The sequence below is a fragment of the Artibeus jamaicensis genome, unplaced genomic scaffold (genome assembly GCF_021234435.1).
Source record: "Artibeus jamaicensis isolate MK-2021 breed Jamaican fruit bat unplaced genomic scaffold, CSHL_Jam_final scaffold_537, whole genome shotgun sequence".
Lineage (NCBI taxonomy): Eukaryota > Metazoa > Chordata > Mammalia > Chiroptera > Phyllostomidae > Artibeus > Artibeus jamaicensis.
This window is the reverse complement of record NW_026522047.1, coordinates 44779741-44803986: the sequence shown is the minus strand read 5'-3', so window position 1 is coordinate 44803986 and position 24246 is coordinate 44779741. Positions and strand designations below refer to the sequence as shown.

Genomic DNA, 24246 nt, shown 5'->3' with positions numbered 1-24246 from the left:
TCCTCATTATCATTGTGTAGCCTGTGAGTGTTCAGATTTCCCCAACTGTCCCTTAATATTTGGCATTTGTTTAGTCTGTTCAAATAAAAATCCAAACAAGGTTCATACACTGTGTATGGCTGAGGACCGGTTCCTCTTCCTCTTCCTACCCCCCATCCCCCACCCCTCTGGCAACATAGTGAAGAAATGAGGTTGTTTGTCCTATAGACATTACCAGTCTGACCTCATCTTTGGGGGGTGGTTTTGTTGCATTCATCTATCCTTACCTTGATCAACGGATGATTACGTTCAGTTTCCAGTTTTTGGCAAACCTTTCACAGAGGCCCTTGTACCCTCTCAGCAGGAGGCACTCAAGATCTGCTTGCAGGAGTGGACCCAGACCCATCAGGGATGCTGTTTTTATTTTCCAGTATTACATTCTGAAAAATTGCAAATTTTATTCAACAGAAAAGTTGAAGGAGTAGTACAGTGAACACCCCTAGATCCCACAATTACCATGTTGTTACATGTATGTTATGATGCTGTATCTGATCACCTATCTGTTCCTTCCTCTGCCATCAATCTGTCTCAGGTCCTGGATACAAACCAAAACAAGTAGATGCCGTGTGTGTGTGTGTGTGTGTGTGTGTGTGTGTGTGTGAAAATACATAATATAAATTTTATCACTTTAACCATTTTTAAAAGATTTTATTTACTTTTTAGACAAGGGAAGGGAGGGCGAAAGGGAGAAAAACATCAACGTGTGGTTGTCTCTCATGCACCCCCTCCTGGGGACCTGGCCTGCAACCTAGGCATGTGCCTTGACTGGAAATCCAACCAGTGACCCTTTGGTTCCCCGGCCGGCACTCAGTCCACTGAACCACACCAGCCAGGGCTCATTTTAACCATTTCTAAGTGTATGATTCAGTGGCATTATATGCATATATACATTCACAATGTTGTTTAACCAACGCTACTATGAATTTGCAGAAGTTTTTCATCTTCCCAAACAAAACTGCCCCCATTCCACACTAACCCCTCATTTCCCTCCTCTCCCAGCCCCTGGTAAACACCATTCTACTTTCTCTATGAATTTTTCTATTTTAGGGATCTCATATAAGTGGAATATTTGTTCTTTTGTGCCTGGCTTATTTCACTTAACATAATATTTTCCAAGTTTATCCATGTTGTGGGATCTGTGAGAATTTCCTTGTAAGGTTGAGTGGTGTTCCGTTGTGTGTGTGTGTGTATATATATATATATATATATATATATATATATATATATATATCACGCTTCATCTGGGCATCTGCTGATGAAATCTGGGCTGTTTTCACCTTGACTATTGTGAATGCTGCTATGCACACTGGTGTGCAAGTATCTGTTTGAGTCTCTGCTTTCAATTCTTTTAGTAGAGGAATTTCTGGATCATTCTGTAAAACTTGGAGAAACGCAGTTTTATATTCCTACCAGCAAAGCAGGAGGGCTTCAGTTTCTCCACCTCTGTCAACACTTTGCTACTTTCTGGGGTTTTTGCCTTTGTTGTTGTTTTTTAATGATGGCCATCCTAATTGTTAAGTGCTATGTCACTGTGGCTTTGATTTGCATTTCCATAATAACTAATGATGTTGAGCATCTTTTCATGTACTTATTGGTTATTTGAACAGCTTCTTTGGAGAAATGTATATTTAAATCCTTTGCCCATTTTAAAAATTGATTTTAGAGCCCCAGCTGATGTGGCACAGTGGATTGAGCACTGGCCTGAGAACCAAAGGATCGTGGGCTCAATTCCCAGTCGGGGCACATGCCTGGGTTGTAGGCCAGGTCCCCCTGTGTGGGGCATATGAGAGACAACCATTGATTTTTCTCTCCCTTTCTTTCTCCCTTCTACTCTGTCTAAAAATAAATAAATAAAATTGATTTTAGAGAGAAGGAAGGAAGAGAGAGAGATTGATTTGTTCTTCTTACTTATGCATTCATTGATTCTTATATGTGTCCTGATCAGAGATCGAACCCACAACCTTGGTGTACTGTAACAATGTTCTAACCAACTGAGCTATCCAGCCAGGACTACTTTGCCCATTTTTGAACTGGGCTTTAGCTGTTGTTGTTGAATTGTAAGAATTCTTTATAATCTGGTTATAATCTCTTATCAAATATATTATTTACAAATGCTTCGAGTTAGTTGTTCTTTCTCAGCACCGAGTTGGAAATGGATGGGGGAGTAGGGCAGCAGAGGAGACCCTTGATTGGAGGGGGAAGTGCCCCATGTGAGAGAGGGATGGCTATGGCCTCAGGGATGGTGAGACTGAATGGCTGCTGGGTGCCATCAAAGCCCTCAACAGGGTCCCTCACTGAGGTCAGACCAGAGGAACAAGAGGTGGACTGGAGGCCTGAGAGATAGAGCAGATAGAGGTGGGAATGGCCACCTGAGCCCCAGTCCCATCTCTTGGGAAGAAGAGATCAGCTGCCTGGAGGGGAAGGCAAAGGAGGAACACGGATAGGGGGAAGGGCAAGTTACAAGTAGCATCCTTGACGGATGGTGGCTCAGGATTCAGCTGTCTCCTTAACACCCCACCTCAACACTGTGCATAGGGAATATGGGGATTTCATAAGACCTTCAAAAGTGGAAGGACCCCCCCTGCAAAAAACCTTCAGAAATAAAGAGCCGGACCCAAGAGCCCCCAAAATGTGGGCTCTGTCCATTTTCATGGCTGTACTCATCTTAGAGGATCCTTCTTTAACACCTCCAAATCTCTTAGTTGCTCCCCAAGGATGCTGCTATCTCACTCAGCCCTTGCGGCCCTGACCAGAAGCTCCCCATTGTTCCCTCCAAATGTTGCCTTGAAATCCCACCTGATCACTTCCAGGAACAGAATGCCTTCTCCTCTGTTACTGACCTGAAGGGGTTCGGTCGCCTGTGCGCATCAAAGCCCAGTCAAAAGCAAACAGGAGTTTACAGCCAAGAAAGTAAAGGTTTATTAATTGGGGAAATGGTGCCACCCCTGGAGTCACAGGTGAGCTTGTGCTCAAACACCTGGCTCCCTGGTGGCTTCTTGGGGATGGGTGACATAGAGGACTAAGGGAGTTAGGGTCATGGTCTCTACTGATTTGTCAGTGCTAGGGTAAGGGGTGGTCAATCATTGCATCTGGTCTTTATGTCATCCATGGTGCTGTTCTGTCTGGTATTGCAAGGATTTGGGCAGTGTGATGCTCCACTGTCCTGCATGCGGAGCTGAGGCATGACTGAAGCCTAGATGTTATCTTCCTCTGTGGTCAACAGACCTGGGGCTTTGTTCCTCAGATTATCTGGTGCTGACCTGAACCTCACTGTCCTGGTAGTAATTAAGGGAGTGGATCTACAACGGAGAATGAGGTGGGAGAGTCAGGGTGCAGGATGAGACCAGTTTTTTCTTCTTCATTTATTGAGGCCGGTTTAAATCACAAGGAAAGAAAGGAAGAAAGATCATAGCAAAGAAATAAAGTTTGTGCAATTCTACCCTTAACTAGGTTCGGCAGGAAACAGGTGTCTCACTCTCTCCCCCTCCTTAGGCCTCTAAGGACTGAGGACAAAATGATGGGGGAAGTCGGTTTTTTTTTTCCCTTGAATTCCAAATCCCTTGCCTACACATTTTCCTCCTTATAAAGAGCTGGCTTGAAAGGAAATGTAAGTGGGTCTGTTAGGGTACATAACCTGCCACCTTCTCTGATTGCCCGCCATCTGCTTAAAGTGCCCATAAGATTCAATCCCTGTCCCTGCTTATTGGTTCTGGTGGCAACAAGCAGCATAAACAATGGCTTTTCCGGTTTCAAAAGGAAGACGATTTTGTTAGCATTTCCTGTGAGTTCACTTAGGAGCCAAGAGTGCAATTCTGCCCCGGCCGCCACCCTGTCAGAGACTCACCGGTACCCACCACCTCGCTGGGCCCCGCTTGGGCTCCCCACTCTGGACTTTCGGCACTACAGGATACCCCCCTGCTCTTCCCCAGGCCTGGGCAAGGTTCCTCCCCCGGATTTTTGCAATCTCAACCGCTGTGGTTCTGCCTCCTGAGTAATCACCTCTGCTCTCTGCTGCCCTGCCCAGTGCCACTCATTAGAGCACTGTCTTCCATAGGCTGACCACCATGGTGCCCTTGGGGCCACTGCCTGGGACCTGCTGGATTCCACTCATCTCTCTGCTTCTGGTCTACTGTCTGCTGCCTCCAGGTGAAGCAAGTAAACCCGGGGAGGGCTGGAGTTGGGGGGCCGGTAGAAGATGGGGAAATGGAGAAAGCTGTGGTTCACTGCAAACACTCCTTAAACTCAGATCCGATGGGGGCTCACCAGTGTCCTGGAAAACTGGAGCCTTAACTCAGCCTTCAGGGCTCCCAGAGGGCCAGTCCCTGGGTATGATCTGTCCTCCCCCCAACTCTCTCTAGACCTCTGTACTTTTGACCTCTGCCTACACTCCTCCCGCTGCCAGGACCACTCTTCCCTTTCACTTCACTAACTCCTACTTACACTTCAAAACTTACACTTCCTGGAGAAGTTTCCTCTTCCAGGAAGCTCCCCTGACTCACTATTATAGGTTCCTGTGGGTCTCCCTCGGCCTCCCTCCAAGCTCTCCCCTGTCCTTGATCTACCACCTGCCTTTCCCACTGGACTAGCAGCACCATGAAGGCAGAGACCACCACATCTTGGCTTGATGAGGAATTGGATGGTAGGGCCTCCAGATGAATAGATTCGGGGGGGTGGGGGCACTGGATCCACCAGCAGAACCTTCCTCTCTTCCTGCAGGTGCCCAGGGGCAAAAGTTCCTGCTTCAGGTAGAGCTGCAGGACCCGGTAGTGCCTGCTGGAGGGTCCCTCTTGGTAAACTGCAGCACAAAGTGCCCCAATCCTAAACTCATCAGCCTGGAGACATTCCTACTCAAGGAGCCAGTGGGCAATGGCCTGGGCTGGGCAGCCTTCCGGCTCAGCAATGTGACTACTGATAGTAATGTCTTGTGCTCAGGCTTCTGCAACGGCTCGCAGATGACAGGCTCTTCTAACATCACAGTGTACCGTGAGTGCATGCGCCTGGAGGTGGGACTGGCCTCAGGCAGTGGTGGGGGCCCATTGCCAAGGGTGTGGGGAAGCAGGCCCTGAGCTTGCAGGATGGACCAGGCCTCTGACCCAGAGCTTGGACCTGAACATGTGTATCTGTGTGTGTGTGTATGTGTGTGAATGTGTGTGAGAGAGAGAGACAGACAGAGATGCACCTCAACCACATGCCAGGGCAACAATGTAAATCAATTTATTTGAGTCCCAGAAAGCATTTAAAAATGAGAGCACTTTTTAAAAAAGTCTTATATTTTAATAAGAGGTCTTATATTTTAATAATAAAATAATGGGGTTCCAAAATCAAAAAGTATAAAAAAGATACAAATGTCAAATCTCTACCTTGGACTACTGGCAGTGACCAATTTTTAAAAAAATTTTTTATTGATTCGAGAGAGAAACATCTATTTGTTGTTTCACACAGTGATGCATTAATTGGTTGTTCCTTGTATGTGCCACGACCTGAGATCAAACCTGCAACCTCGGCATATTGTGCTGACGCTCTAACCTACTGAGCAACTCAGCCAGGGCCCTCTGTTCTAAGTGTAGACATGCACTCTAGTGCTCATTCGATCCGTACAAAAGTCCCAGGGCAGGGGCAGGGGATGCACTTCTAAGCCTCGTTTCACAGCTAAGGAAACTGATGCTCAGTGGGGTGGAATCACTTGCCAGGGTTCAGAGCCCCGTAAGTGACAAGGCCAGAAGTCTGGCTCCCATGTCCCTGCTCCTTAACAGGTGACATTTTCCCCTCCAGACTGTGCATCCCTCTGGTACTGGTTTCTTGTGGATCCTTCCAAAAGTTTCTCTGCATTTAAAAGCATACTCATATAATTAGAAAACAGCAAAGAACACCATTTACAGTGCTTACCATTCTGTGAAGCTCTCGTTAGTATAGTATGATAATATGCATGTGTAACCACGTGTATGCTCATATGGGTGTCAGTGTCTGCACGTGTTTCTGTACCTATATGCCCATGAGCATATGTATCAGTGGCGTACCTGGGTCTGTGCAAATGTACATGTATGTCTGTGTGTCTGTCTGCATGTCTCTGTATCTCCATGTGTGAACGCCTATGTTACCTGTGCCAGGCATGTTGTGTCAATGTGTCTGTGTATGTGGTCTATGTCAGTATGTGTCTACATATGTACATCTGTGTTTTGGTGTAATGTGTACCTCTGCACGGATCTGTCTGTATCTGTGTCTGTAAGGAGCTTTTGCCTAGTGCTGTACAGAAGCATGTTGGTCCTGGCTCATGAGATCTGACTGTGCTCATCTCGTTACAACTTTACTTCACATTGGGTAGCTTGACATCAGCACAGTGTGTGCATTTATACCACAGAAATTGGTAAATGCTCCACACCACTCCCAAGAGCCCAGGCATTATTACCACATTCGCCAGCATAACACTATCCCTGACCAATGGTGCTCGAGGTTAATTAAAATGGAGATCTCCTTATTAAATGTTCTAAAATTGTAAGTAGTAGGATGTTAAATATTTTTCATAGCAGCCAGTCCATAGGCCTCTTTTGAGATCCAGGCTCGACCTGTTGAAGGTGAGAATAAGAGGCTTCCCAAGGAGGTTAGGGGTTTGGTACGTGTGCCTGGGAAAGGCAGTGTGGCTGTATCTGGGAGAGGATCCAGCCTGGAGGTGCTGGGTTCCCCATGATTGTACCAGAGCACCTGGAGCAGCTGCCCCAGGCGAGTAGACTGTAAGTCTTGAGCTCCTGGGACTGACTGGGACAGGCTGGACCAAGCTCTTGAAGAGGCCAAGGCCCGAGTCCAGGCCAGAAGCTGGGAGGAGGGCCAAGGGACTCCGAAGATGTGACACCAAGGAGGCAATTTGGGAAACCCACATTCTAACTAGGTTCTGCCCCTTTCTGGCTATGCATCTCTGGGCAGATTACCTCTCTGGCCTAGGTTTCTACATCCATAAAAGGAGTAACAGAGAACATTGTTCCTAGTTGCTATGTAAATGAAGGTGAATGCCTGGATAACATCCAGAAAGTCTAAAGAAAGCTCTAAACAGGAACTTTAATAATTACCTTTAACATCATAAGTGGTCATAAACATTAGCACCCTTCCTTCCTTTTTTTTTTTTTTTTTTTAACCCGGAGGTTCTTGGGAACAGCAAATCTGATTTTATTTCAGTGTCTGGCAAGGTCTCTGACAAAACAGGAAATAATAATCATGATGCTAATGACAATAGCAAACACTTCCACTGGGGTATTTCTAATCCCTTTAGGTTTATCAACTCCAAGTTCACAGTTCTGCTCCCTGGGGTGGGGGGTTGCAGGGATGACTGATAAGTTCTGTTCTCCCCTCCTCCCACCCCACCAGGGTTTCCGGAGCATGTGGAGCTGGCATCCATGTCCCTGTGGAAGCCTGTGGGCAAAAACCTCACCTTGCGCTGCTCAGTGAAAGGCGGAGCACCCCGAACTCACCTTTCCGTGTTGCTGCTCCGTGGGGAAGAGGTGCTGAGCCGGCAGCTGGCAGTTGGCGAGCCCGCAGAAGTCACAGCCACAGTACTAGTCAGCAGAAATGACCACGGTGCCAATTTCTCTTGCCGCACGGAACTGGACTTGAGGCCCCAAGGGCTGGGACTGTTTCAGAACAACTCAGCCCCCAGCCATCTCCGAACCTTTGGTGAGAAAAGAGACCGCAGATTGTGGATGATGAGCTGACCCAAAGCAGGGGTGCCTCGGCCATGAGGCTCCTGAGAATGGGCAGAGCTTCTAGGAAGGCCTGCCCTTGGCCATTAGGCGGGCAGCAGTGGGAACTTTAGCGAAGTGTGTGCAGATAGATGTGTCCAAGGAAGGGGGTAATCCAGGTTGCAAGGTGTCCTAGGAAAGAAGGACCCTGGTTGGGGGGTATGAATGTGTCATAGGGAAAGGGGAGTCCATGGTTGTGTGAAACCTCATCCGGCTCACTTTCACTTTTCCCCAGTCTTGCCTGTGACACCTCCGCGTCTCATTGTTCCCCGGCTCTTGGAGGTAGGAACATCTGGTCTTGTGGACTGCACCCTGGACGGCCTGTTTCCGGCCTCAGAGGCTCAGGTCCAACTGGTACTGGGGGACCAGATGCTGAATCCCAAAGTCTCAAGCCAAGGTGATACACTCAAAGCCACAGCCACAGTCACAGCGAACACTGAGCTGGAAGGCACATGGAAGATTGTCTGCAATGTGACCCTGGGGGGTGAAAGCCAGGAGACTCAGGAGAACCTGACCATCTACAGTAAGAGGGGGCAGGGCAAAAACTGCTCGAAAGGAAAGAGAGGGGCTGGGGTATCATTAGCACAAAGGACAAGGGACTGGACTCCAAACTGGAAAGGCAGGGCCTAAGCCCTCAAAGTGGGAGGAGATGAGGGAGGAGATGCAGCATAGGTAGGGCCTAAGCCGTCACCTTCATTAGAGTATGGCCTGAGTGTCCCAAGTTGGAGGGCAGGGGCACAGAGTAGCTAAAAGGCAAGGTCTGGATAACCCAAGGGAAAAGATGCAGGTAGAGGGCTGGGCTTGCCTGATGTGAGGAAGTGGTTAGCAAACCACCATGTAGTGTCACTCCTTTAGGTTTCTGGGGGCCCATCATGAACCTGAGTGGGACCATCATGAACCTGAGCGAGCCCACTGTCCTTGAGGGGACCACAGTGAACGTGACTTGCACTGCTGGACCCCGAGTCCAGGTCATGCTGGATGGAGCTCCAGCTGTGACCACAGGGCAGCTCGCCCTGCTTCAGCTAAATGCCACCCAGAGGGATGACAAACGCAGCTTCTTTTGCAATGCCACCCTCGAGGTTGATGGAGTGGTCTTGCACAGGAACAGGAGTGTCCAGCTGTGTGTTCTGTGTAAGTAGCTCACTCTGACGTTTAATCCCTTGCTCTCCTGGAAATACCTGATTCTTTCTTGCCCCATGTGTGGGGCAAGACACTCTCTGGTGTGTCTGATCATTTGGCGGTCCCACAGATGGTCCCAAGATTGACCCAACCAAATGTCCTCAGCACTTAACATGGAAAGATAGAACGACTCAAGTCCTGCAGTGCCAGGCCTCGGGCAACCCGGTTCCCCAGCTGCAGTGTTTGCACAAAGTCTCCAAGATGCCGGTTCCCATAGAGATCCCATTCCGCGTTAAGTTAGAACATAGTGGCACCTATCACTGCTGGGCGGCCAACTCACAGGGCACATACAATATCACCGTGGTGATAAATGTTCAGGGTAAGTTGAGGGGGATCTGTGGGTCTAGACGGAAAGCATAGGATGGGCAGGGTGTATTTAACTCCTCCCTTCTCTACACAGCTCGGAACCCCCTCACCGTCACCATCATCATAGCGGTGTTCGTGACCCTGGGCCTTCTGGTTGTTATAGCAGCCTTAGTATACGTCTTCTGGGGGCGTAGTGATATCTACCATGTGAATCGGGGGAGCAACCGCTTGCCACTCACGACTGAACAGCCTGACGAGGCGCTGAGAGAGCAGCTATCCTGAGCCTCGGGCCATCGGGGTAATGGGCCTACAGTGACGGAGATTTGAATGTATCCCCGGGTTCCGCAACAATAAAGCCCTCAAAATCCGGTGACTGTGGCCTGATTCCAGCTGCACTGAGGGGGCTCTCTCACTGCGCTGAGCGTCCATTGAGTGACATCTCGGCAGCGGAAAGGGGCGGGGACTGATGCGCCGAGAGAGGGCTTGAACTCTGGGAGGCTGGGCTTTAGCCAATGGACTGAGGGCTTTGAGAAGGAGGAGGGGCTTCTTCCGGCCAATAGGTGGTTGCGTCCTCGTTGCCGCTCTATGCCGCTCCGCCCCGGCTCGCTGGTCCCAGAAGGCGCCGGGTTTCCCAAGATGGCGGCCGACGTGTCCGTTACTCACCGGCCCCCACTGAGCCCGGAGCCTGTGGCCGAGGTTGAAGCTGATGATGCCGCGGAGCGCCGGGCGCCTGCAGAAGAACTACCGCCGCTAGATCCAGAGGAGATCAGGAAACGCCTGGAACACACCGAGCGCCAGTTCCGTAATCGCCGCAAGATACTCATCCGGGGCCTCCCGGGGGACGTGACCAACCAGGTATGGGGGGGCAGTGTGGGAGCGTGGCGGGAAATACCACCGTGCGCGTGCGCGTGGGGGGGGGGAACTAGGCAACACAACGCTGGCGTGCTGGGGGTGGGGGCTCTAGAGGGAGAGTCCAAGCGCAAGATCCAGGAGGGTTTGGAAGAGACCAAAAGAGAGGGGCGGTGATGGAGGGAGAAACCAACTTTGGACTGAGGCAGGGTGTTGCGGGGGGGCTACCACAGGCTTGGAAGAGACAAAGTGATTGAAGTGGGTGGACAGCTTTAGCCAGATTGGGGGATTGTGACTGGGCAGCTAGACGGCTCCTAGCCCTGATTGTTTACCTCATTCCCCTCTACCATGGGATGGCAGGACCCAATAGCCAACAGATTTTTAGAATATCCTTAGCACGGTTTATTAACTTCTCTTAGGGAGAGATCGGAAGTTGTAGCAGCACCTGGGATCTTTATTCCCCAAAAGTCCCAAAATTAATTTGGAAAAAGAGGTCTCCTGCCCAAAGACCTGAAAGAGGAGGAACCAGTGTTCTGTGGAGCCCCCCCCACCCCGCCCCCAACCTTGGCTGATCTGGCCAGAGGTGTTGTTCTCTTGGGGCCTATGTGCAGGGCTTTCCAGTGCTCTTTGGATCCAAGGAGATTGCATCTGGTATGCCCTGCCCTGTGATTATGGAATGGGTTCTTTCTTCCTGTTGCTGAGAATTTCTGCTCTCTGGCCCACCAACACATTGGCCACTGGCTCACCCTGCCTGTAGGTGGCCACATGGCTGGTAGGGCCCCCAGGGTGTTAGGAGAGCATGCCTTGGGGACAGACCTGGAGCAAGCACCACTAAGCATGATCTGGTTTGTTTTCAGAGCAGGCGCTCCTCCTTACACCTGCCATCTCTCAGTTGAGAACACGTGTCTCCTGCAGGGTGCACAGTGTATCTGGCACAAGCAGGCTCCAGAGCCTCACCCCCGCAGCCAGTTTGAAAGAAGGCGGCTACGTCAGTAGGAGGGAATTGGGAAGCACATGAAGCCACACAGTGTAGGCTTCAAGTACACAGGGTCCCCAGTCAGGCACCCCTGGTTGGCATTCCGGTTGCTACCTTGACCAACCCCATGACCTTCACCTCCCTGAGCTTCAGTTTCCTCATTTACAAAATGGACTTGTTAAATACCTAACTTGTAACGTTGTTGAAAACAGTGTTGCCAGTTGAGGGTCAGAAAGGGTTGGACAACTTCTCTAAGTGTACAGGGCAGTGCTTAGACCTGAACTCAGACCCACCTGCCTCTCTAAGAGTGTGTCATGTTGATTAAAAGCATGGGGTCTGCAGGAATCACAGCTCTGCCAGGTCTGGCCTCAGTGCCTTTGGGGAAGTAACTGCTCTGAGCCTCAGTTTTCTCCTTTGTAAAATGGGGAATAAAATTGATCTGCCTTCATAGTTGTTCCATGTGAAGGTAGCATTGGATTTCTTCCTTCATCTCCTGGTGACTTCCTGTCCTTTGGCTTTTGTCTCTGCAGGAAGTGCACGACCTGCTCAGCGACTATGAGCTCAAGTACTGTTTTGTGGACAAATACAAAGGGACAGGTTTGTGGGGCTGTGGGGTGGGCTAGCAACAAGGAGTGACAGTCCCTAAAGCTAGGAGCTTTCTGGCCCAGTGTCTCATTTCCTGAATTTTGGGCCCAGCATTATCCCCTAGGCCAGCACAGGACAGACTAATGTCCCAGTCTTTCCTGGATGTCCATCGTGGAGCAGACTTGATATTCATGTTCCTTCTCTAGGCTGCTCAGCCAAATACCTGAGCACTGGGCTCCCCTGTTTCCCATGCCATCCCCCTCACCCCCCAGCCAGCCAGTCACCTAGGCCTGTCTGGCTTTCTTCAAGCCCTCCAGAACAGTTGGTGGCCCTCTGCCTCTGCCTCTGCCAAAATGGCAGCCTCTCTCTGGCCTTTCTGCCTGCATGATTTCACACTCCTACTCGCCCTCCCAGGGAACCAGGGTCCATCAAATTTGATCAGTCTGATTGCAAATCGGATTGAACCTAATCGTAACCCGATTGTTTTTCTCTCATCAAAACCTTTCTGAGGCTCCTCTTGACACTGTCTTGCAAGGGTGTTCCCCAGCCTTGCCATCTCCTTAGTGTCAAGCTTCCAAGCGTTCCATCTGTCACTGTTTTAGCTGTTCCCTCTTCTGTCCAGGTGGAGGCAGGCAGCTCATCATAGTGTCCTGAACACTCTTTCCCCATCATAACACTGCTGGCTCACTCACCTGCCTCCTGCGCTGAGTGGTCATCTCCATGAGAACAGACACAGGTCTTATCAGCCTGCACCTCCCCCCTAACTTGTGTGGGAGACCCTTGGTGGGTGTCTGTGTCCTCTACACATTGTACGTGCAATCTGTAACTTGGGTGAGAAACAGGTGAGGACAGAAGACCCTGAAGACCTACCTGGTGGGCTAGGGTAGTGGTTAAGATCATGGGCCTTGGAGGTAAAAGCACCTGGGTTTGAGTCCTAGTCTGTCCTCACTGTGTGGTCATAGGCAAGTAAATCACCCTTTCTTAGCCTCAGTTCTCTCACCAGCAAATTGGGCATGACCTGCTTGGTTTGGCCACAAGGCCAAAGCCACTAAAATACCTAAAAATGCTGTGGGTGTCTGGCACTTAGTAGATGCTTAGTAAACTAATTTCAGGGGCAATAAGTCAGGATTATTTACTGAGCACCTCGTAAGTGTATGTGCCAGGCATTGAGGATCCAGAGGTTAAGTGACTCTTCTGTTAATAATGTCTTTCAATGAATGTTTATTGAGCACCAGTGTGTGCTAGGACTTGAGAACACAGTTGTGAACCAAATGGAGATGGTTTAGTCTGGGGGTGGGGGCTGTCATTCACACAGCTGCAAGCGTGAAGGTGACATGGTCATGGCACCAGAAGCTGCAGGGTGCTGTGGGAGCCCAGAGCTGGAATCTGAGACAGGAACAGTCAGGGTAGGCCTCATGGGGGAAGTGATGTATGTGGTCAAATTGAAGGGTGTATCAGGATTAACCAGGTGAAAAGTGGGGGTCGGGGGTCGGTGTTTCACGCTCAGGGAAAAGCAGGTGCAAAGGCCTGTGAGGGCACGTGTCAGGCATGGTCCAGGAAGTAGTGGCAAGAGATGGGAGAGGAGACCAGCAAAGCCATGGGACCGGGCCACACAGTCTCCCTTGGGGCCTGCAGTGAGAAGCCTCTGGATAAGGCCTTGGCACATTCTGATTATCACTTTGAAAAGCTATAGCTATTGAGTGGACAGCAAACCAGGAGTGGCAGGGGGACTGAGGCTGAGGCAGGGATTCAAACGTGAGAGGTATTGGTGGCCTAGAAAGGTGCTGAGGAAAGGGTGGGTGCATAGTAGGGCTGTGGAGCTGTCTGCCTGGGTTCAGGTCCAGGTTCCTCCCCTTGGACAGGAGGGCACAGCTTTAGACCCACTTCCCTGCTAGCACAGTGGTGGTTATGAGGAGTACATTATGCCCATTTAACAGGTGGGAAAACTGAGACGCCTCACAGCCACCTGGGCTGGAGTTGAAATGCAGGCTCCAGTGACCACATGCTTAACCACTACCCTATGTGTCACCCAAGTCACACACTTATTTCCTATGTATCACTCAGGCATACAGTAAGTAGATAAGAGGGCAGGTGAGCTCATGAGTAGGTTGAGAGCAGGAGTAGGGGTGAGGGCAGGGAGCAGGTCTCCTGGAGGTTGGTGGCACCTGCGTGAGTTGCTCAAGGCTGGCAACTATGCAGTCTGCTGGGGCCTGAGGTGTCCTGGTGGGTCAGTAATGTGACATCACGTGTAATTTAGAGGTAAGGGGCGGCCCTGTGGTCGAGAGCAGGCTCTCAGGGATCCACTGACCCACTCCTCCTCCGGGTGCAGCCTTCGTGACCCTGCTGAATGGGGAGCAGGCTGAGGCCGCCATCAAAACCTTCCACCAGAGCTGCCTGCGGGATCGAGAGCTGTCAGTGCAGCTGCAGCCTACTGATGCCTTGCTCTGCGTGGCCAACCTGCCTCCCAGCCTCACACAGCAGCAGTTCGAGGAGCTAGTACGGCCCTTTGGCAGCCTGGAGCGCTGCTTCCTTGTCTATAGTGAGCGTACTGGCCATTCCAAGGGCTATGGCTTCGCTGAGTACATGAAAAAGGACTCAGCTGCTCGTGCCAAGTCGGACCTGCTGGGCAAGCCCTTGGGCACGCGCACCCTCTACGTGCACTGGACAGATGCGGGGCAACTAACGCCAGCCCTGCTCCACTCCCGCTGTCTCTGTGTTGACCGCCTGCCCCCTGGCTTCAGCGATGTGGAGGCCCTGCGCCGGGCTCTGTCAGCTGTCCACACACCGACCTTCTGCCAGGTGAGCCGTGCCTGAAGTGGGAGCTGGGGAGAGGATGCCAAACCCGGAGCACCTGGGAGGGGGGTCTTTGGAGCACCATTTCTCCCCCAAATCTCCTGTGTCCCTTTTCAGTAGTCTTGATGACACCACATTCAGTGGGGTTCTTGTTAGGCCACAAGGTACAGTTGGTGACAGCTCAGATAGGAGTCAGGTTATTGGGGTTCAAATCCCTGCACCCCTCTAGTGACCAGTTTGACCTCTCTGGCTCTCTCTCCCCCTGTGAAGTGCAGACTGCCCTTATTAAAGCTGGGCAGCAGGCTCGCTCATCCCTCATTCACTGTCATGTCAGCACTCATATGTTTCTGGAGTACCTACTGGGTCCCAGGCCCAGCATGGAGGAGACTGCTTCAGAGGAACCCAGTTTGTTTGAAGGCCTGAGGTCAGGAAATGCACTTGACCAGATTCATTCTTAAGAAGGGGTTCAAAAATCACACACTGGTTAATGAAATAATCCCTGGTTCGTCCAAGTCACATTTGTCAGGCATTTCTGTGTGTGTGCTCAGCCTTGTGGCAGGCACTGGGGGGTTGAATAGGCCAGGCCCCGCCCCGGGAGAGCCCCAGGTGGTCTTGCCTACAGATTGCCAAAACGGTGTTCCTTCAGCACCCACTGGATTGTGAACACATTATTGCTATCTCTTTATCCTCTAACAGCCTGGAGAGGCAGATACTATCCTCATTTTCAGGAGGGGACCCTGAGGCACAAAGGGATGAAGTGACCTGCCCCGGGTCATACAGCTGAGACCTGGCAGGGCCAAGATTGGAATGCTGCAGCCTGGCCTCAGGGCTCCAGGCCACCTGAAGGAGCCTGGTACCTGGCTCAGACAGGACAGTCCCGGACCCAGACCCCAGCTCTGTGGTTTTGGGTGGGGCCCACTCCTCTATGTGGATAGATGTTAGGACCTGGGGAATCAGACATCTGTAGGAGCTCTTCCCCTCGCTCCCTCAGCATTCGTTCTGCTCCTGCCCCTGCTGTGTGTCAGGCCCTGGGCAGGGCACAGGACCCTGATGAGTTCGCTTGGAAGCCACCTCCTCGTGTGCAGTGTGAGGATGGCAAGGCCATGACCAACTGCAGGTTCTCTTTCTAAGCTTCAGTTTCCCCCTCTGGAAGTGGGCTAGCAGTGCTTTTTGATTAGGTGATTGTGAACAGCTGCCTGTTTGTTCTTCCACTTACACTAGGCATTCTAGTTGAACAGAGTCTGGGTTCCAAAGTCAGGCAGGTTAAGGTTTGAGCCTCGGTTCCCTTAATTAAGAGCCATATGGCTGTGGTTGCCCTTTGGCCCTTTTATTCATCAGAGTCTCTATTAATTTGTGATGGTGAGAAGACGTGTACCCGGGCCTTGAGGTGGGGTCTGGCCAGAGGTGGGCTGATGGATAGCACGTTCCCTACCTGGGCATTCAAAGCGGTGCTGGGCCTCAGCCAGCAGCCTTCCCGAACTGCTATGCCCGGGGACCCTCCCCGCCCCTGTTGAATATCTTATTGAATCTCCACAACCACCCTTTGAGGTAGGTACAGTTGCCGCCCATCTTCCAGATGAGGAAACCAGGGCCAGGGATGGCCATTTGCAGGGCCCTGCCCAGAGTCAAGGTCAAGCAGCTGACTCCAGGGCCCATGCCTTTAACTGAGTGCCCCTGCCTCCCAGGCTGGCCGATGCCACATTGGGAGTTTGCTGTCCTGAGGGGGTACAGGGCTTTATTTTCAACATAGTCACAATGAGACCGCCAAGGAGATCTCATAGCAACCCACTGTAGTGCACTTTGCCATTTATTCACAGGGCAATTTACATATCATAAATGCCTTAATTTATTGTAGAGTTTCAAAAAAAGTACTTGAGCCCTGGCTGGTGTAGCTCGGTGGATTGAGCACGGGCCCGCGAACCAGAGTATCATAGTTGGATTCCCAGTCAGGGCACATGCCTGGGTTGCAGGCCAGTTTCCAGCAGGGGACTCGTGAGAGGCAACCATACATTGATATTCCTCACCCTCTCTCCTTCCCTTCCCCTCTAAAGATAAATAAATAAATCTTTTTTTTTAAGTACTTGAATGCTATAGATATGTATAAAGCAGCTTTCACAAAACCTTGTGAGAAAAGCCGTTTCCATTTGTTTTTCTGAATGGGCAATCCAGTCGCATGTGGAAATCGAGCGAGTTCTGTGTGAAGGCCTCCCTGCAGGCCCCCGCTGCCACCCGCCTGCCCTGTCCTTCCAGTGGGAGCTCACTGAGCAGTTTCGATGAGTTCCTGCATTCCTCTTTTCTTGACCTAGTTATTGCTGTTCCTGTGTTGGTTTGACTTTTCCCCTTGGTTGCTGGCCATCTCTCCAGGTTCAGACGTGAGAGCTTTCTCATCCCTTTTGCAGCTGTACTATATTCCATTTTATGGAGTCCACTGTTTTGTACCGGTGGGTGTTGCACTTGTCAGAAACTGCGCCACGCTCCAGCTCTGTGGCCTGGGCAAGGGACTGCCCCTCTCAGAGCCTCATTTCCTCATCTGCAGCATGCTGACGGGGCCTGCATCTGGGTGCACTGAAGGGCCTAGCTGGGTGCTCTCACCCAGAACCTGCTTGTCCTGGGTCAGCCCTGCCCAGAATTCTAGCCCCCACACTGGCCCGAAAACCGGGAGGTCTGGCAGCAAAGAACCAGTGTGGGGCTGTTCATGGCTTTCTTTTTGTGTCTTGCTGCAGAGCTATTTGTGTGTTTGATTTTCTGGGTTTCCCAGACCCCACTGGAGTGACTGATAAGTAATATATAGTATGTGTGACATTCTTGTTTAAAAATTTTTAGTTCTGGAACATAACTGGCCCCAGGGTCTAGAGGAGGGGCTGTGGGCCTGAAGTATCAAATGGCTGCAGTCAAGGGCAGTGGAGAGGCCCTCCTTGGTCTGCCCGCGACCACACCTCTGGTCCCTGTGGCTCACAGGCTGTGTTCCCCTTCACCACCAGTCTCCAACCTGAGCTCAGAGGCCATCTGCTTTGTCCCCCAGCTCTGTGCCTTCCCAGCCCTGGCTGCAGTGTCGTTGGCCTCAGGCTCCTGATTTGGTGGTGCTCCTAAGCCACCTGCCTCTCCCAGCCAGTCCCTCTCCCTCCCAGCCCAGCAGCCTCAGTGCACCTGCAGCTCGCCACTCCCATCTCTGTACTGTCCTGTGCTCAGGAATCACACAAAGTCCCAAAGTGATGGTGGTATGAGGCCCAAGGGAGTTAGTTCATCCCTTGAGATGAGTCCCAGCTCTGCCTTCCCTCCAGCTGTGTGACTTTGAGCATACTGACCTCTGAGCCTCAGTTGTCCCCTCTGAAAAGTGGGTAGGATACAGCTTCTCAGGGCCATTGAAAAGAGTCTGTGAGCAAATGCAGGAACATGGCTCAGGACAGCATTGGGTCCCAAAATATACCCTCTTGGTGTGGGTGGGTTCTCTGTCACAATTGGGATCCAGGTCTGGTCACAGTGGTCACTCTGTGAGAGTGGTCACTGTACCCCTGGCACTCACATCCACCTCCCCACCACCCCCACCAGCTGGCATATGGCCAGGACGGACAGCTGAAGGGCTTCGCTGTGCTGGAGTACGAGACAGCTGAGATGGCCGAAGAAGCACAGCAGCAGGCAGACGGCCTGGCGCTGGGGGGCAGCCACCTGCGCACCTCCTTCTGTGCCCCAGGGCCCCCTGGCCGCAGCATGCTGGCTGCGCTCATCGCCGCCCAGGCCACAGTGAGTGCCCAGGGAGTGGGGCTAGGGAGCTGGGGGCTAGGCCCTCCTCTCTTGAGAAATCAGGGCTTCTGGTCTTCATTACCCAGGTTCTGGGGCAACAGGGAGGGACACAGTCCCACCTCTGGCCTAGTGGGCTGTGAACCACTCTCCTTTCCTCTCCTTAGGCCCTCAATCGGGGCAAAGGCCTCCTGCCTGAACCCAGCATCCTGCAGCTGCTCAACAGCCTGGGGCCCTCTGCCTCCCTCCAGCTGCTGCTCAATCCTCTGCTTCACGGCAACTCAGGAGGCAAGCAGGGTAAGGCGGGTCAGGTGGGCAGTGGTTGGGGTCCCCAGCTTCCCAGACCCAGGCAACTCCCCAGGACTGTTCCCATCTGAGCTCCCAGTGACAACAGCCCCATGAGCAAGAACTGGGGTGAAAATGGAGGTCACCTGCAAGGGGTCATAGGTGGCAGCATTGTAGTCTGTGGTGAGGCAGGGTGGAAGAAAAGGGGCCATCCTTCCCCAGGGCGAACTCACGCCTCCCAGGCCCTTCCTTTGGGCTGTTCACTTGCCCTCTCATGATTTCAGGCCCAGGGCTATCTTTAATTGAGGAGGGGGACTTCCATTCAGGAATCACTACCCATTTCCCCGTCTCCCTCCAGGTCTCCTGGGTGCACCCCCGGCCATGCCACTGCTCAATGGGCCCGCCCTGTCCACAGCGCTGCTACAGCTGGCCCTGCAGACACAGGGTCAGAAGGTAACATGGCCATGGGCCCTGGCTTTCCTGCTCACACTCGCATACTCTCGGGTTCAAACACTCCTTGTGCCTGCCAGTGGCTCACCCTCTGGTTTGTGGGCCATCTGACTGTCCCTGGTGCTTAATATGGGGCCTGGCCTGTTGCAGGTGCGCAGACTCAGGAAGTGGCTCAGTCTGGGAAAGAAAGACCTGACCTCACTGGGGAACAGAGTGGCCTTTCACCCCCAACTCCCTCATGCCAAGACATACACGTACACACATCATACCACCACATTGCACATGTGGAGACGTGCACATGTGCAGAAACCTACACTCGTGGAGGCGCACACACACACACCACACGGCCCTCGCTGCACAAACATACACAGAGACGTGCCCGCACAAAAAAACAGTACACACTCACCGCCCTGCCTGGGTTGATTAACTGGGGCCAACTCAGTGACATGAGTGTGATGGTAACTGACAGAATGTGAGGTCGTGGGCTTGGACCTTTGTCTGCCTAAGAGACTGACTGAGTCTACGGGTAGCTGCGAATGCCTGCCTCCATGCTAATCAGCAAGGGGGCTGGATGTGGGGTGGTGGGTGCCTGAGGATTGTCACTGTGTATATCTGAGAGGGACTCGCAGTGTGGGGTGATAGCCCCTGACTGCTGAATGTGTGGTCCATGTTCCCTTGGTTTCCCCAAGGTCTCAGGTGGGCCTTGGCATGCAGGAGGCCCTTGGCTACCATTGGCTGGCCAGAACAGTGAGAGCCAGGGAGTTGCAGACACTGGGGGACACGTGACCAAGCATGGGCTGGGGTCTGGGTGTGCTGGGCATTGTGACTGCCAGGGCCCTGGGCAACACCTGTGTGCTGCTCAGGCCACACTGCCCCCATTTCCCCTGACTGTGCTCTGTCCCCAGAAGCCCGGGATCCTGGGAGACTCTCCCCTGGGCACCCTCCAACCTGGGTCCCAGTCGGCCAACCCCCTCCTTGGGGAGCTGTCTGCAGGTAACAGACTCTGTCCCCTCGTCATCTCTGGGCCTACCCTGCTTCCCCTTTACTCATTGGGTATGGTAAATTTCCAGCTGTACGGCCTTGGACAAGTGACCTAACCTTTTTGGGTCTCAGTGTCTGTCAGCCAGGCACCAACCTCCTGGGGGCTTCCATGAGCATTCTGGGAATTGATGCACTCGCAGGACTCTGCTCAGTGCACAGCACATAGTTGTCCCTCACCTGCCCACCCACGTTCAAGCAGATGTGCTAGGACCCCGGAAAGGAAAGGTCCTGTGTGTCTGGGCCACTGACATCCTCCTTCTCTCTGTAGGAGGGGGCCTGCCCCCAGAACTGCCACCCCGGCGAGGGAAGCCACCACCCCTGCTGCCGCCACTGCTTGGGCCTTCCGGGAGTGATCGGGAAACCATGGGCCTGGGTCCCCCAGCAGCCCAGCTCACTCCATCCCCTGCCCCTGTGGGGCTCCTAGGCACTGGCCTCAGAGGCCTCCAGAAAGACAGTGGACCTCTGCCAACTACCCCCGGGGTAAGGTCCTGCCCTGTGCCCAGCACTATTCCAGCTCCCTGCCCTGCCGTGTTTCCCCTGTCAGGGACCCTCGCAAATCCAGCCCTTTTGCCACAGGTTTCACTGCTTGGGGAGCCCCCCAAGGACTTCCGTATCCCTCTGAACCCCTACCTGAACCTACATAGCCTGCTCCCAGCCAGCAACCTGGCGGGTAAGGAGGCCCGGGGCTGGGGAGGCGCTGGGAGAAGCCGCCGTCCGGCTGAGGGCCCCCTGCCTAATCCTCCAGTGCCCAGAGGTGGCAGCGGAGGCAGTGGCAGCAGCAAAGCCTTCCAGCTCAAGTCCCGCCTGCTTGGCCACCTCACCAGCACCCACCTGCCCCCTGAACCAGGGCTCCCTGACAACTATGGCTTTGACTACTCCTCGGTGAGTATCAGCCTGGCCTGTGGCCAGCCCTCCTGAGGGCTGCTGCTGTGGCCCTTTGTCCCCCGGGAGCAAGGCATTCGCTAAGCCAGTGTTTCTCTAGGACTGACTATGCCAGGCCAAGCACTGGGGAGACGGTGGGGAACATGTCAGACACAGTCTCTGCCCATCAGACCTTGCATCCTGTCTTCTCTCCCAAGAGGCCTTAGGCTGCACTTCTGCTTTTCCTTAGAGACAGGACTCAGCCTTCTTTGCCCTTCTCTCTCTTCTCCCCTCTGAGATCCCTGTCTCTGGGGAACTGTTCCTTCTGTGACTGCAACGTCTTCCAGGTCAGATGTTGCAGACTGGCCACTTGCAGGCCACCTGTGTTATGTTTGGCCTACACCAGATTACAAAAAATAACAACTGAAATAAATGCTGATACCAACATATGCATGTAAACACTGCAAGTATTCACACAACCCTGGTGCTAAGCTTGCTACTTGAAAATTCCAAATGCCTGGCTCCATTGGGCCACGTGACTTTATTGCAGTCATCGCTGTGCCTGAGGTGGAACCACCCCCTGGGACAGAGCACATCCTGTTGTGTTTCCCCATGCCACACGCCTAGTTTGCCCCATGCATTAGAATTGTCTTCTATTGGAAGGGGCAGACTTCCCTAATGACATCTGTGGGCAGTTCAGCTAGGAGTGAGGTTGGTATAGACCCCAACCCAAAACACTTTCTCCCACTTTCAGGATGTGGGACCTAGGCGGCTCTTCTCCCATCCACGGGAGCCAGCCCTCGGGCCTCACAGACCCAGCCGACACAAAGTAAGAGGTGCCCTGCGAATTTCACCTCCTGGGTGTATCAGTTAGCCTTTGCTGTGTAACAGGTGGTCCTACCACTTTGAGGCTTAGAACAGCAAACATCATTATTTCACACCATTCCGCAGGGCAGTGGCGGGGGGGGGGGGGATTGGTTCTCTGCAGTCACCTTGCAGCTCAGCTGGGGTTCAGCATTCCATAGTGACCTTAGTCATATCTGACGGTCAGTAGGATGGTGAAGGGGCCTCAACTTGGGGTCTCAGCTAGCATGCTGTTTCTGTTCCACGTGGAGCTCACTGCCAGCAGGACAGCCTGTGGTTCCCAGAGGCCAAAGGGGGGGCAGGTCCCTGTGCTTGCATCTTCATGATGTTTGCCAAAGCTAGTCATATGGCAAAGCCCAGAGAAATTTAGGGGTGGTTTATAAAAGGGGTGGGATGATGCAATAGTCTGCCTTACTGAGCTGGCCCCCTCTCTGCAGATGTCCCCCCCACCCAGTGGCTTCAGCGAACGGAGTGGTGGGGGCGGTGGGGGATCCCTCTCTCATTTTTATTCCGGTTCACCCACTTCCTACTTCACCAGTGGCCTGCAGGCTGGCCTCAAGCAGAGCCACCTTAACAAGGTGAGGAGCCTCCCCCATGAGAGCACAGGTTCTCAGGGACAGCCAGGATGGCGGGGGTGGGGGGGTGCTGTGACCCTCTCAGTGCCTAGGTCAAGGCTAGGGTGGGGGTAGGGGTCGGCTTTGCTCAGGGTCCACCTGAAGACAGACCATCCTTCCCATACCTGTGTGTCTAGCACCTGGTGCTTCCCAGCCTTCTTGGCCTCTGCTTACTTTCCCAGTAGCCCAGAGGATGGGGTGGTATTAACCCTAGTTGATAGTTTAAAAAAAAAACAAACTGAGGGTCAAGGAAAGGGATTAATTTGCCATCCATCTCATGGCTAGTCAAGAGACCAGATTTGAACCTGAAGCCCTGGCCTTTGCTCTGGGGGATGTTTCCTCTCCCTCTCATCTTCCATTTCTGCCAGGCTGTCGGTTCTTCCCCACTGGGCTCCGGAGAAGGGCTCCTGGGCCTCAGCCCTGGGCCCAATGGCCACAGCCACCTACTGAAGGTACGGGCAAGGGGTTGGGGACACAGGGCTGGGGAATGGTGACCCTCCCCCCAGGTGGCCCCTGACTTGCCACCCTCCCCTTTGTCTCCAGACACCACTGGGTGGCCAGAAACGCAGCTTTGCCCACCTGTTGCCCTCACCAGAACCCAGCCCAGAAGGCAGCTACGTGGGACAACATTCCCAAGGCCTTGGCGGCCACTATGCAGATTCATACCTGAAGCGCAAGAGGATTTTCTAAGGGGCCAGTGCCAGAGATGCTCCAGGGCCTGCACCAAATCGCTTTGGGATTTTCTGGTGTTTTGTGTTTTTTGTTTGTTTTTTTTTTCCTCTCAGTAATAGAAAAATCTCTGAAAGACTTTGCTGACCAACCAGCTGGAGCCCAAGGAGTGTGGGAGAGACTGGGGTCCACTCTGCATCTTTGGCCTGCTCCTGGCCTGGAAACCCTGCAGCCTTAAGAGAGCAGGCCAGGGCCCCTCTTGGCCCTCCCCCGAGTCTGCCTGCGTCTGCCTCTCTGGGAGTCCTCTCCTGCCTTGTCACTCCTGTATTTTGGCCTTTCGAGTGCCTTGGAGGTTTCCCTAGCCTCCCGTGAGGATCAGAGACTCTCCCCCTTTTTTAACTTTGACAATGACTTTTGTTTCCTTTTCTAATTTTTAATATTTTTTAAACAATCCAGGATAACCCCCAGCTTTTAAACCTACAAGGTTCAACATTGTGGGCCTCCATTCTACACTCTGGTTTGAAATGGCTCAGTTCTTTTCCTCGCATGTCTGCTGCAGGCATGGTTGTCTCCCGCCCCTGCCTACCCAGGCTGGTCTGTGCTCCAGGTCTGGGTGCCCCACTCATTGCCACACTCCCCTTGCCTTCTGATGCCTTAAAGCTGGGCCCCAGGCCCCGCTGGCCAGAGCCTCTCAGATGCCAAGCTCTGGAAGCTTGACTCAGGACCAAACAGCTCTGGCCTGGGGATTGGGTCCCTCTACCCAGGATCCCCACCCTGGGGACAGTAGAAGGCCAAAGCCTTGGTCATGGCAAACCACCTCCACCATCCTTCTGCCCAGGCCTAGGTGCAGAGACAGGCTTTCTCTGCCAGCTGTAACCAGACCCCCTGTTCTGTGTCTGGGGGAGTCAGGCACTGCATCTCACTGAGCCTCTGCTGGCTCCCCACTTGCTGAAGGTGAGCTGTAGCTCTCCATCCCCAGGTGACCTGGCCTCCCTTTGGCCCATTGCTGGAATCCAACAACTCCATGCAGATAAATTCTGCCCTTGCCCACCAGCAGGACCTATTAGCCTGAAGTGACCCTGGGCCCTGCCCCTGACCTACTAGGCCACCAGCTTCCCTCTTGCAGGGTCTACATCCACTTCAGGGAGTTCCCCAACCCTCTCACACAGACCTTTGCTGAATTAAAGTTTGTAAGTAAATGGTTTTAAAGCAGAGCTGGCTGATTCTTGAGACAATGGGCCTGGGTGGGGGGTCTGGAATGGCCCCAGCA

General features: G+C 52.8%; 2 protein-coding genes across 8 annotated transcripts; both read left to right on the top strand.

Moving 5' to 3' along the window:
- Window positions 1-3833: 3833 nt before the first annotated feature.
- On the top strand, window positions 3834-9764 carry ICAM3 (intercellular adhesion molecule 3). Of its 3 annotated transcripts, none has more exons than XM_037129114.2 (8): window positions 3834-3979; window positions 4094-4185; window positions 4756-5022; window positions 7396-7701; window positions 8002-8289; window positions 8622-8897; window positions 9016-9264; window positions 9346-9761. In XM_037129114.2, the coding sequence occupies exons 2-8, from the start codon at window positions 4104-4106 to the stop codon at window positions 9531-9533; spliced, it is 1656 nt and encodes a 551-aa protein (XP_036985009.2). In that variant the 5' UTR covers window positions 3834-3979; window positions 4094-4103; the 3' UTR covers window positions 9534-9761. The 3 variants fall into 3 exon arrangements, with proteins under 3 accessions (XP_036985009.2, XP_036985010.2, XP_036985011.2); XM_037129115.2 differs by having other exon boundaries at window positions 3856-3885; XM_037129116.2 differs by lacking the exon at window positions 9016-9264 and having other exon boundaries at window positions 3881-4185; window positions 9346-9764.
- Window positions 9765-9847: 83 nt separating this feature from the next.
- RAVER1 (ribonucleoprotein, PTB binding 1) lies at window positions 9848-24188 on the top strand. 5 transcript variants are annotated; one of them, XM_053658355.1, is made up of 14 exons: window positions 9848-10106; window positions 11607-11673; window positions 13991-14460; window positions 18004-18195; window positions 18360-18489; window positions 18836-18930; window positions 19833-19920; window positions 20237-20448; window positions 20545-20638; window positions 20714-20850; window positions 21584-21658; window positions 22131-22271; window positions 22676-22759; window positions 22851-24188. In XM_053658355.1, exons 1-14 carry the CDS (start codon window positions 9888-9890, stop codon window positions 22995-22997), a joined length of 2151 nt encoding a protein of 716 aa, XP_053514330.1. In that variant the 5' UTR covers window positions 9848-9887; the 3' UTR covers window positions 22998-24188. The 5 variants fall into 5 exon arrangements, with proteins under 5 accessions (XP_053514330.1, XP_053514328.1, XP_053514327.1 ...); XM_053658353.1 differs by having other exon boundaries at window positions 19791-19920; XM_053658352.1 differs by having other exon boundaries at window positions 19836-19920; window positions 20545-20850.
- The last annotated feature ends 58 nt before the right edge of the window (window positions 24189-24246 follow it).

What these genes read in the sequence shown, in the direction of transcription:
- RAVER1 (XM_053658350.1), top strand. Translation starts at nt 9,888, where the DNA reads ATGGCGGCCGACGTGTCCGTTACTCACCGGCCCCCACTGAGCCCGGAG. An exon ending in ACACACCGACCTTCTGCCAG is followed by an intron (nt 14,461 to 18,003) that starts GTGAGCCGTGCC and finishes CACCCCCACCAG; the next exon opens with CTGGCATATGGCCAGGACGG. An exon ending in GCCACAGCCACCTACTGAAG is followed by an intron (nt 22,760 to 22,850) that starts GTACGGGCAAGG and finishes CTTTGTCTCCAG; the next exon opens with ACACCACTGGGTGGCCAGAA.
- ICAM3 (XM_037129114.2), top strand. Translation starts at nt 4,104, where the DNA reads ATGGTGCCCTTGGGGCCACTGCCTGGGACCTGCTGGATTCCACTCATC. An exon ending in CTACTGTCTGCTGCCTCCAG is followed by an intron (nt 4,186 to 4,755) that starts GTGAAGCAAGTA and finishes CTCTTCCTGCAG; the next exon opens with GTGCCCAGGGGCAAAAGTTC. An exon ending in TTCTAACATCACAGTGTACC is followed by an intron (nt 5,023 to 7,395) that starts GTGAGTGCATGC and finishes CCACCCCACCAG; the next exon opens with GGTTTCCGGAGCATGTGGAG.